This window comes from Aspergillus udagawae (assembly GCF_001078395.1).
Source record: "Aspergillus udagawae IFM 46973 DNA, scaffold_4, whole genome shotgun sequence".
Lineage (NCBI taxonomy): Eukaryota > Fungi > Ascomycota > Eurotiomycetes > Eurotiales > Aspergillaceae > Aspergillus > Aspergillus udagawae.
In genome coordinates, this window is record NW_025091267.1 from 2,215,435 (window position 1) to 2,227,865 (window position 12,431).

Genomic DNA, 12,431 nt, shown 5'->3' on the forward strand with positions numbered 1-12,431 from the left:
GAGAGAAAATAGGGCAAAAAGAGCCGGAATCGGTTTGGGCGACCCAGAATGGAGGTCAGGATCGAGGGCCCCGAGAAAGACCCCGGACTATCACGGAGAAGCGACTCATCTGGAGACGTATTCTCCGTTGCGAAATCAGGTATGTATTTCCTCGGTTTCCCCCAGAGCTCGGACTGACTTACAATGTTGCAGAACAACTTTCTCGATACATGGACGATCTCAAGTTCCTTAATGGAACGTATGGTCCTGTGCGGTCTCTCATGACATGATTAGGAAACCACGAGCTGATTATACCTTCTGGAAAGAAATGTGCTACGAGAATTGCCTCAATTGCCGATGTGAGGGTTCTTTACCTTTGTATTCTTTGGATTTTCCCAAAGACAACAGGTATTTACTCGTTTAGATTGCCGCATGACTAGAGCTAATATGATACAGGAAAGTCAGTGCAGTCGACTACTATAACCGCCAAAATGGATTCTCAACGATATGAATGCTTATATTGAGGCGACTGATTGACGTGACAATTGACACAATCTGGCATGTTTTCTCAACCACAGCTAATGTTCAGTTGACTGCTTTTGTGGTTGTCACTCCCCCTCGATCACACATATCCAAAAGACGACGACGAAATACTTCGGTTAGTAGACTGTGAAGAAGATTTACTACCATATTAACGAGTTAACAACTAGTTCTCTTTCTGACATGATTATAGCCATCTTACCTTAAATACCTGGAGCTTGGTCCAATGTTGCTCTCATCCTGCCATTACGCCAGTTGATGAAGGAGATGTTATCAGATGATGATTGACCCGGCTTGTACTGCCTATATGGATAAAAGTCCATGTTTTCGGCACGCGAGTTTAGTTACCAGATGGAGACATCCCTTGTTGTCCGATTGCTTCGCGCAAAAACCATCCGTCTTAAAAAGGGTATGACTATCTCTCAACCCGTCTGGTACCTATCAGGGGAGCGGCATGGGATCGGGGTTGGAGGGAGAAAGCTTGTGTTCCAGAAAAGTTTACCAGTCTACACGCCGTGCGTGGAAAACGACGTAAGACTCACCGTCCATGGGCGTGAAGTATGGGTCTGCTATGTCTTTCGTCTAGACTTTGTTCTAGACAATCGAAACAAAGACTACTGGAGCGCTTATGGCCAGTCCCATAGGCACATCAAAGTCTCCTTTACACCAACACATCTGGGGCGAGAAAACAATCGAACTGCGCAGTTGTGCATATCCCTCATGCACTCGGAAAGTGTGGGTGCCATATCCTTGATAGGCTGAGACGAACGACAGTCCGCGTCACGGCCAGTTTTATTGCTCAGAAGCGAAGGAACGATCAGTCTCTGTAGTCACTATTCGAGGAACCTACTAAGTCGTGAGGAAGATAGCTTCACGAAGTGGCGTGCCAAAAGCTTTTTTCTGAACATATTCGGGAGGTAAGTTATTACCACTTCTTCTTGTCTCTCAAGGCAAGGACTGACACTCAGGCAGGCGAATGCGTATCATCGCGAACAACCATCAGCCGCGGCAAATTTCAATTGATCCTCGCTCCTGAGGGGAAGGGAGCAGCACGCATCCGCAATCCTGCCCTTTGTTCTCGAGCAGGGAACGCTATGCCCTCTCCTCTCACGTTCGAATTCGAGCTCATTGGATGGTAGAGCCAAGAAGAAGACGCAAGGGCCATTACCATCCAGATATCTGCAATCAGAGGAGCTCCCAAAGCTTAGGGACCCATACATGGTCGATCAGTACACCATCACTACCGTCGCCCTGGCTTTTTATTGGCGCTCAGTCATACAGAGTATGTCACGGTCTTCGAGAATCTCCGCGCCAACCGTGACCTGATATGTCCAACCTGGTTAGTAGTTTCAATCTAACCATGGTTAGATTCATGCCTAATATTGCAAAGAAACATCGGTCCCGGCTCCCAGTTAGCTCCATCCTCAGCTTCCTTGACTTCGACTGCCGTCACCAGAACATACACGAGCATGCAACGGCTCGAGCAGGACTCGGGAGATTGGATTGAAAACTGTCAAGTTGAAATATTCTCCGAAGATGAGGTTGTCTTTAAGCCTCAGAAAACCCCACCAAAGTCCCTGCGTGCGAGGATTTGGAGATGAGCACAGATGACAAAGGAAGAGGGGGAGTTAAGCTTGTATGCTGCCATGGTGCTTGGCGGAGATACATGGCACCTCCGGCCCACAGTTCACACAGCGAAAGAACAATCGGGATGGCACGAGTTTAGTTATCAGATAGAGACGTCCCTTGTTGTTGGATGGATTCGCGCGAACCATCCCATCGTGAAACTGACAGAAGAGCGCTGTTTCCGAAGTCGTCCGACCAAGTTTCGCGCAGTTCTTGAAGAAACGCATTTCCAAGGACGAAATGCGCTCTCACCCCGCTGCAAGGAACCAAGCCTGGCTGGCCAACACTGGTCATCGAAACCAGAGTGGGCGCATGTATCCCAAGTCGGAGTCGGACGCGAAATGGTGGTTCGAGTTCCTGGGCGACGACCGCATTGTCCGCTTGATAGTCATTGAACCAACATCGTGAAATTTGAATAGTGGCAACTTGTGTCGCCGAATGCTCCAAGGCCTGTCACGCGACCCTACATGGACCAACACCCAGCGAAGGTTACTTACGTCTTCGGCAACTGTGCAGCCAGACCTTCCTGACCTACCCTCCTTATTAAGAACACCATGGAGCTAGGCGGGACAGCTCAATTTCTCAAGCGTCAAAGTGAGTTCTCAGGGACTCCAATTCCTCAAAGATCTATACCCTGGTGTGATCGTGTGTGGGCAAGTCATTTGCATCCGACAGCGACTCTGGCCCCCATGGGCATGGCACTGGGCCACCTGAATGCTCGTTGCTTTCAGTTGATTTGTGTCAAAGAATATCACGAGCTTCGCCCCTTAGAATATCTCAGATCTCCATGCCTGCAATTCCCAGCAACATGTTGTACTCTGTTGCACTTAACGATTGGAGACTCATCCTTGGATTGGAGAGGACCGGCCAGATTACCCTCCTTCCTTTACCTGGCTTAAGATCGCATTGTACACCACATGTAGCTTCGTGTAGCTCTCGAGATGGTGTCTTCTTCTTTTTCGTTTTCTAACTTTATTCCACATTCGCTTATCCTATACACCTTCTCCCCCTTGCGTTCGCATCACTGCCGTCAACCGGCCTTCCTATTGGCACTGAGCGATACGGAGTATTTGAACGTCTTTAAGAATCTCCGTCGAAACTGCGACTTTCCCATGGTGGCTGTTGTTGTGCCGCCAGCCCCCGCGAATGCTCCGGCCGCCGGCCCCGTGGCTGCTCCCCCAGCTGCCGCTGGTCACCCGCCAGTATAGGTCCTCCGTCTGGACTATGCGGAATGTGTGGTCTGCTCCAACTGCTATGGTGAGTTTACCCCTTCCCCGTCCGCGAGAATCATATGCTAACAACCACAGTGTAACATCATCACAGCCCTCCATCATCGGTATTGCCTTGTCAGACGAGTTTAAGCAACAAGTAGCCAAGGGCTATCTAGCGGATCGGAGATGGTCTAAGGTTATCCAAATACTCCGCAGGAACTCCGAGTCCCAAGTGTCAGTCGCTTTGCCATATGTGATACGCGATTGTTTGCTTTACACAGTTGATGGATGTCTTTGCGTGCCGCGTGCGCTACTTCGTGAAACCTTACAGGTAGCCCACGGCGGTAATAGACATTCTGGGATTGGACGAACGATTGAACTCATGAGAGGATTGGTTCTGAAGAGGGACACATCATAGATGAGTGCCCTACCTGTCCTGTCTGTCAAACCAGCCATCAGAAAGGCCATAAATCCGATTGCCCTGAGAGAAGGAATCGTCATCAGCAAATAGTTGAAAGCCCTACACCGCGAAGGCATCGAGGTGCAAGGTCCGTATTTCAAGAAATCCTCCCTAACCCTAACCCTAACGCCTGCCAGGAACTCGCACTCGATCCACTCAACCCGGTTCTAGTGGTCCCTTCGAATATGAAACAACCGGCCACAACCCTTAAAAAATGGCAACTCTCAGGGGCATGTTGGGTGCTTCGACAAGAAGCGAGCCCGGTCGCCACAGGCATCCTTGCCGATGCCTGCAGCACCGGGAAAACAACCACGGCTATCACGACGATGTGGTATGCATCAGTTCGAGCGGAAAAAGACCCAGCACACACCCATAGGCCAACACTCATTCTCTGTCCATCTGCCCTCATCGACACCTGGCTGACAGAGCTGATGGTGAGGTTCGGTGATGCATTCCCAATCCTCCTCTTCCACGGGCACTCGGCCCACACTTCAAATTACACCTGGAAGTCCCTTACTGTTGATAAACTTGCGGACCTGGAGGCACAACTGCAGCGGCTTGACGATCATGACATGGAGACGTCGCGAACAATTGTCCTCTCGTCATATAGTACATGGGCTGCATGCACCGTGACCGAAGTGACCGAAGTCAAGGGCAAAGGTAAAGACCGCCAGGTTGACGGAGCCGAGGACAGCGAGGATGAAAACCCCAATGAGAATACACTGGCTATAGAGCAGTTGGCATTGTTGCAGGAGACGGCCGAAACGGCCAATGATAGAGACATGGATGAGGCAGAGGAATTCGGCTCCAGCTGAAAAGCGCGAACTGGAAAGATTTCAAGAAATCCCCTACCGCGTAAGTCTCAGAGCTCAAAGGCAGGCCATCGAGCTTCTGCGCTCGACGGCGGAAGAAGAGTATGAGCTCTGTCGAGAGATGGGTCAGCAGCTAATGCTGCATGAGGAGGTAACGGTGCCTAAGTGGCCAAGGCTTGGGAAACGGTTGGCCCAGGTGCATAGGTACCTCAGCATGCAGCATGGGACACACACAGTGTCGACGGAGGAGGCTTTAGTGGAGTGTGGAAGTCCATTTTGAACCGGGTGTTTGACCCAGTCAACGGGTATGTCACACGCGCGGTTCTATTTTGTTGGTTTCTAGGACGCCGTTGGTCCGAGGCAACGTCTTTCACATGTTCACTGGCAGAGAAACTGGGAGGCGATGAACACATGTATGGGCCGCCATGCGTGACCATATAATCAAGGTAGTAGACCTACGATCAACACAACTGGAAGTCGAGAAAAAAAACGCGTGAGACCGACCTCAGGGCCGCACAAACCAATCGGGAAACTGCATACGACCACTGGCAATGCATGCTCGATCTGGAAGAGCCAGGGGCTTTTGGACTTCAATGCCGTGGGGGTAGCTGGAGGAAAACACCGTTCCTTTTACCGAAACACATCCGACAAGAAGGAGAGTTTGCAACCCGAATCATCCCTGAGATGGTGGAGTCGGGAATCCTGGTCAAGATGTCTTCGGACTGGGGAGCGCGAACGAAATCTCCTCCGAAGACGAAAGGATCTGCGGATTTACGAGTAGTGCACACCTATATCCCTTCAAACCGATGTACCATCAAGAACCTATATCCAGTCCACTCGCTGGAAGAGGTGATTGACACGATCATCAAACCGAGGTACTGGGTGTATTCCACAGGGGATTACACAATGCAAGTCGACAGAAGGCGACGGGCAGCATGTAGTTTGGTCAGATGGGGCAGACCAGTTGCTGAGATACCTCAGCACACAGCATCGAAGCAGCCGCGTCCCTCGACGCCGCGCGTATGGTATCCTCGCAATCGGAAGAACAGGGTTCTTCTTCCAGTACGATTGTGCCACAGGCACAATCTGGGGCTGCCTTCCGGGCAATGGACTGGGCGCCATGTCGCAGAGACAAAGAGTTCTATCCGCTCGAGCAGGAGGCTGCCTAGTCCCATAACACCCCTAAGAGAGATACTCAACAACCACTGACACGTTTAGCATCCTATACTCGCGGACTGCCTTTATTCTTGCCAGCAGGCTTCAGCCACCACCGTGACCTTCCTTCGGTGAGCTTTCGTCGCTCTTCAAAACGCAAGAGTGCAAAGGGGTCAGTCTGTCTAGATCAAAAAAACACTTGACAGAGTGGTCATTATTCATGTTTACATCTGTGTATCCATTTATGGGGCACCTTTCCAGTTGCTGCCACACCGTCTCTGCTCTACCTGGCGGAATTCAGCCGGCAAGAATTAAAGGGACATATCGATGGGCCCTTCACATCTTTGATGAGCCCTAGCGAGTCCGACTCCTTGCGCCGCAGAGAAGCTCAAGATGGCATTATGGGCGCTTGCGGTACTTATCAAGAGTCAATTTGGCATCTGGTGCAGCCGCCAGATTGCCCTTGCAGATGGGATCCAGAGCTCACGGACAGATTAGGCGATGCCTTCACCATCCTGCTGTTCCATGGGAACTCAGCACACAGCCCGAACTATATGCGGAAGCCGCTCACGGTGGACACACTCGATGAGCTCAAGGTGCGCCTTGAGGCGCTTAACTATCGCGACGTGCAGACGTCCAGAACGACAGTCCTCTCTTCATACAGCACATGGGCCACTCGCACCGTGTTCGAAGTTGACGGCAAGGGCAAGGGCCGGCAGGTCGACGGCGCGGACGACAGTGATGACGAAACCCCGGATGACAACATGTTAGCAATCGAACAGCTGGCGTCGTTGCAGGAGGTCGCGGAGACTGTCAATGACGATCACTACCCATGCAGGGGGTCAGGAGATTCACTTCCATCCAGTTGGGATAACGGAAAATACAACCACTGTGGGGCCCAGATATCAGGCAGATCCTTCGCGCTGCTTTGAAGCACCCATAATCTATCTGGATACGCCGGCTCGCAGAGCTAGGAATAGAGACCGTCGTTAAGAAACGATTCTCTTGGTCGATGAACAGCCCGCTGGCCAACGCACATGCCCGAATATATGGGAATCCAGAGCGGCAACGCGGCTGGGGAAAGGGAGTTACCTATTAGGGAAATGGATATGACTCCATGTGCGATAGAAAAGGCAGTTCGCTGAAAGAGGCCCGTCTGGGGGAGTGGCTTGGATGCACTAATAGATAAGTGGCTGGTCGAGCTAACGGCCCGCCTGGGAGTTTGATCACACGTCCGACTACCTCCGGAAGTCGCTGACCATCGATACGCTGGCTGAATTGGAGACACGACTAGAGGCATTGGATGACAGCAGGTTGGAGACGACCCGGACCATTGTCCTGTCTTCATATACCACATGGGCCCTGTGCACAATGTATGAGGTGGATCCCAAGGGGAAGGGGCGGCAGGTGGAGAGCGCGGACGATGGCGATGATGGCGATGGCGCGAATGATACAAATGACGATAGTGTGTTAGCCATTGGGGAGCTAGCCGATTTACAGGCGCCTAAAACTGTCGACGACGATACCACGGTTGGCGAACCAAACGACTTCGGCCCTGGCTGAAAACAGCGGGAAAGGAAGCGATTCGAGACCATCTTGTCCGGATGGTTTGGCTGCGTGGTCTGTGACGAAGGGCACGCGGCCAAGACCATCCGGACCAGAGTACTTTCAAGTCCCTTTGCGAGGACATCTTTGGAGATGCGTCCCACTTGGTCAGCCTAGACGACTGGAACAGACTCATAAAGGTTAAAAGGTCGCAACAACGTCGGGCAATGCATGAACGAATGCTCTTCTTTCCAGAGAAGGACGACATTCAGGGGGACCGCAGCACCGCTACCGTAACCCTTTTGCCGTCAATGGCCGCCGGCAGAAGTCGCGCCAACACTACGCAAAGAAGAGGCGCAAGTGCGTTCGCGTAAGTGTCTCTTTCCCCCGCGTTGTTGCCAATCTGGCTGCGTTTTGTCGGTGTTGAACGTGTCTGTGGTTTTTCGTTTCGGCTTCTATTCAACCCAAGAACGAACAAGACTTATGATGTGAGCTTTGCTGACGTTCCGGCTGTCAGACCCGGTTTGGCACACTCAAGTAGCATCTAGTACCAGGCCATCCACACTGCTCCGGGAACAGTAGCGTGTCCAACGCTCCGCGACAAAGCCCGGATCATCATGTTACTTTCATTCAGATTGAACGCCGAAACGAGGTCTGCGAACCCAGAAAGAGGTTTCCTAGCTGTAGTGCGAGCCCTGGCCGATGTCAAATGGATGATTATGGGGTCAGGGATTTTCCAGCAATCGATGCCGTCTTGCTTGCTAGAGCGTAACTGCATGTCAGTGTGATGATCGTGCTGATCTATTGAGTGTCCTTTCTTCATTTATGGCGAGGCGGATCACATGGCTCTCCAAAGATTCAGACGGGACCCCGTATGACAGCGCGAAATGATCCTACTTCATATTGTTGATGAGCTGAGAGATTAGAACCTGGCTCTCGGAGGCCATAGTCATTGGGATGCAGTCGTTGTCTTCAATAATCTTTTCGGAATTGGGCCTAATTGGGTAAATTCTGATGGATCAAAGACTTGCTCTTCGTCTTCAGTGGCTATTTGTCTTGTCTCCCTTCCGTGGGCTTGGAAAGCAGATTTGGAAACTGGCGGTTGCATTGATATGCCAGAGCATATCATCTGGCTCCACAGCAATCCGAAACAGACTTACCTGTCGGCCATACTCGCTTGCCAACATCTTACGACGTGGGCTTATCCATGCAAATAACAATGAAGACTGGTGCTCGGCCCTTGAGAAGCACTTCAGATTACCATCAAGCCAGGCAACAAACCTGCATGTTACCAGCGAGGCAAACGTCAAACCTGCAGGAACTCAAAGGATTATCACACTTGCCACACAAACAGGTGATAAACTGATCTTCGAACCTATTTTGGACCAGATCCATCCACGGCTTGTGGCTCACAACCTCCGACGATATGTTCAGTCGCATGAGCGGGCTCACCTCTGCCGGTATTCACAGTTGCCCTTCCACACCGACTCCGTCAACATATTTGTAATATTGCTCATGGAATTGACAGCAATTGTCAAGATACCTCATGGCATTGTGCGGTGGAAAATCCACATGGCGTGGAATTCATGGAGTTCATTTACACAAACACCCCAGATTAGCCCAAACCTACCAAACGCCAAGGGTGAAACCCCTCTCATGAAAGCTGTGCGCTTCGGGCGCCTGGATATGGTGCGATGGCTGATGGATATTGGTGTTGATTGATTTATGAGTATCTGACCGACAATACGTTCCAATGCTAGCGTCATAAAAGGGGAATGGCCAAGGCCCTTCCTGGAATAATTCACGGAACTGTCACTTACGATGGACGATGAAGCTATGAGCGCCCATGCATCACTCACCAGATGGCGTGTTAGGGACGGAAAGTTGGTGTTAAACATGAAGATGCCGGCGGGACTACTGCAGCGCACCTGGCTGTTTCACAAGCCTGGGAAGAAACATATCGTGCCGGACGCACTATCTCGATTACCTTCCTTTGCAAAAGATGACCCCAACCCGACGACATTGGATACAGATCCGCTCGATATCCTCTTTGGTCATGCGTTCCATGCCGATGGACCGGAACAAACCACGATGATTGGAGTTGCTTTGTCGGATGATTTTAAAGACCGGATAATCAAAGGATATCCAGCAGATCACAGATGGTCAAGGGTTATACAAATGATCCACACAAACTCTGAATCCCAAGTGCCAGTTGCTTTACCATATGAAATACGTGATCGCTTGCTGTACACAAAAGATGGATTCCTTTGCATACCTCACTCCTTGCTTCGCGAGACATTGCAGATTGCACACGACGAGAATGGCCACCCAGGTGTCAACAGGACGTTGGAGTTGCTCAACGGTTTGGTTTTCAATCGTGCACGGCATTGGGTAAAGCAAAGTTGGTGAACGTCGAAGGTGAGTATCTCTTAGCTTACCGAGCGGCGAGTGGGAAATGGGCACGTTGTGTCCTGCAGAGTCAACTGCCACCGATCTTATACCAACTGCATGACATCCACGGCCATTTTGCCCCGTGAATCTCCTTGGGAAGAGCGATCCGGAGGTTCTATTGGCCGCGGCGCTATGAGACACTTGTGGAATATTGCCAGAGTTGCCATCAATGTCAACTCGTGGGCCTTAAGCCGCCAAAGGAGATACCGAGGGCCGTTGTCTCGCTGGAGCCCATGCAATTATTTGCCTTAGATTACGCTGGCCCTATCACACATGTCGGTAGGGTTTATTGAGAGGATTGTTCGGATGGTTGTTGGTCAGCTTCGAACAACTTAATTGCAACACACAACGGTACCTTATTCTACATTGATCTTGCTGACATGGTGTTCCCTTCCCTCTCATCATCGTTGAATGTTTTCCTCTATCGTTAAATTTTCTCGTTCGGATCCCAACTCGAAAATTGTCTACACGGGGATAACTGTTGCGGAAGGAAATACAAACAGTGCAAACATGCTTAGTAATGGCAACGGCCTCATTTTATGATTTACGACTTTCTCAATCCCATGAGAGTATTACGATGTTGGAGATACTACTCCCTCATGCCAAGATCAACTCCGGTCATCAAATAGCAATGGGTACGCTTCTCCATGACCTCAAGTCAGAAACCTATTCCTTTAGTATGCGTGGCCGTTGCAACGCCAGCAAAACAAATCACTATAAGCGGTGCTAAGTTGTATCCATAGTTAAATATGTGCACTATTACGAACATCAAGTTGCAGATGGAGCCATTGATTTCTGACACTAAGGAATGTATGTACGAGTATTTTCTATTTCTAGTCTACCTCTCTATCGAACACAAATTTGGAGGTTCTTCTCCTGCAGCTGATTAGATACCATCTGGTGAGGCAAGCTTCCTTCGAAAATGGTGGATATGTGCTCAGTGCCCACTGGTGTTTGCTATACGTATGCGGTAAGGATATTGAACCAGACCCCTTTCAAGGCAGCCTGACATTAGGATTGAGCGGGACAAAGCCGGAATGGGTTTATAGTTTCGCATCAGTTTCTTCGTTCAAACCAGCTTCCAACATTTAGAAATTCATATTCAATTATGAATATGGAAAAAGGTTTTTGTTCAGCTCTTCGACAGAGTAGCAATAAAAAAGTTCATATCATCATAAAACAAGCCAGTCGTTCCCATCAACTCCCAAACGCCGTCAATGCTAATCATGTAGACAAATGTAAATCATGGCAGTACATCCTTGAGGATATCCTTCTGCGCGGTCGTCAGACTAGCCGGGAACTTGACGTTCACGCGGACAATGAAATCGCCGCGCTCGCTAGGTTTCTTTGATATCGTCATGCCCAGGCCCGGGAACTTTTCTTCGTAGCCTGGTGGTGTGGGACCAGGCTTGGAGACACGGATGGATTTGCCGTCGATGGTGCGCACGATCCGTTCCCAGCCTGTCAGGGCTTCCTTGAGAGAGAGTTCGACTGTTGTGATGAGGTTGTCGCCCTGGCGTTTAAAGTTGGGGTTCGGTTTCTACTCGGCCGTTAGCACTATCCGGACTTGGACTTTTGAGTGACGAAATTGCAAAGACTTACCTCTGTAACGATTAGATGGACATCCTGGCGTCCGCCCTCTTCCTGGTCCCCGACACCGCGGTACTTGATCTTCGAGCCCGTCCGCAGACCAGGTTTGATATTGGCCTCCAACGTCACATCCTGGACGGTCCGCTTCCCGCTCGCATCGAACGTCTTGCTCTTCACTGTCACCTTCTTCGTCGTCCCCTTGAAAAGCTCATCCAACGTCAGCGGTAGCTCCTTCTCCACGACCGTCGGCTCGGGTGTTGGCGCCCGGTTCGCCTGCTGGAATCCTCCTGCACCGCCAGCGCCAGCGCCAGCACCACCAGCTCCAGCGCCAGCGCCGCGACTCGACCTGAACCCACGAGCACCACCACCACCTAGCCCGCCGAGGATATTGAACAGATCATCATCGTCCAATCCACCGCCCATACCGCCGCCGCTCGCCTTCGCAAAGTTTCGGAAGATATCATCCGCCGAGCTGAAGCGGAACCCGCCCCCGCCGCCATTACCAGTCGAGAAATGGAACGTGCGGGTTCCCCCGCCGCCGGGCATCCCGCCAAAGGAGAACCCGCCAGGCATGCCGCCCTCGAAACCTTCGAATCCGCCTGCACCGGGGGCACCGCCGGGTCCGGGTGCCGGGCCCCCGCGCAATAGAAACTCGAGGCCGTATTGATCGTAGACTTTACGTTTCTCGGGATCGGAGAGGACTTCGTAGGCTTGAGAGACCTCTGCTTTTGTTAGCACGGCTCACCCTCCTAATTACAGAAGCCTTGTGATCGGCAGCAACTTACCCTTGAATTTCTCCGCCGACTTTGGATCATCTTTGTTCTTGTCTGGGTGATATTTCAAAGCGGCTTTCCGGTAGGCCTTTTTGATGTCGTCTTGTGAGGCATCGGGTTTGATGCTTAGTGCGTCGTATAGTTTTGTTTCCGCAACCATTGCGTATGTCTATGTTCAGTGTGCTGTGTGTTATCGGCAAATTGTTGATCGTAGGCAAGAGAACAATGATAATATAAATGATTAGACCAAGGGAAAATAATCAGGCACAATTGCACCCGTCATGCGATA

General features: G+C 50.9%; 4 protein-coding genes across 4 annotated transcripts; 3 read left to right on the forward strand and 1 right to left on the reverse strand.

Moving 5' to 3' along the window:
* Positions 1-48: 48 nt before the first annotated feature.
* On the forward strand, positions 49-2,553 carry Aud_006161 (uncharacterized protein; the record flags this gene model as incomplete). The annotated part of the gene is made up of 3 exons (XM_043291067.1): positions 49-139; positions 193-248; positions 2,314-2,553. 3 exons carry the CDS (start codon positions 49-51, stop codon positions 2,551-2,553), a joined length of 387 nt encoding a protein of 128 aa, XP_043147002.1.
* Positions 2,554-4,001: 1,448 nt separating this feature from the next.
* Positions 4,002-4,631, forward strand: Aud_006162 (uncharacterized protein; the record flags this gene model as incomplete). The annotated part of the gene is made up of 1 exon (XM_043291068.1): positions 4,002-4,631. One exon carries the CDS (start codon positions 4,002-4,004, stop codon positions 4,629-4,631), a length of 630 nt encoding a protein of 209 aa, XP_043147003.1.
* A 552-nt stretch (positions 4,632-5,183) lies between these two features.
* On the forward strand, positions 5,184-7,346 carry Aud_006163 (uncharacterized protein; the record flags this gene model as incomplete). Its single annotated transcript, XM_043291069.1, has 3 exons — positions 5,184-5,766; positions 6,045-6,595; positions 7,005-7,346. The coding sequence occupies 3 exons, from the start codon at positions 5,184-5,186 to the stop codon at positions 7,344-7,346; spliced, it is 1,476 nt and encodes a 491-aa protein (XP_043147004.1).
* A 3,676-nt stretch (positions 7,347-11,022) lies between these two features.
* Aud_006164 (putative DnaJ domain protein Psi) lies at positions 11,023-12,302 on the reverse strand (the record flags this gene model as incomplete). Its single annotated transcript, XM_043291070.1, has 3 exons — positions 11,023-11,319; positions 11,382-12,091; positions 12,155-12,302. 3 exons carry the CDS (start codon positions 12,300-12,302, stop codon positions 11,023-11,025), a joined length of 1,155 nt encoding a protein of 384 aa, XP_043147005.1.
* Between the last annotated feature and the right edge of the window lie 129 nt (positions 12,303-12,431).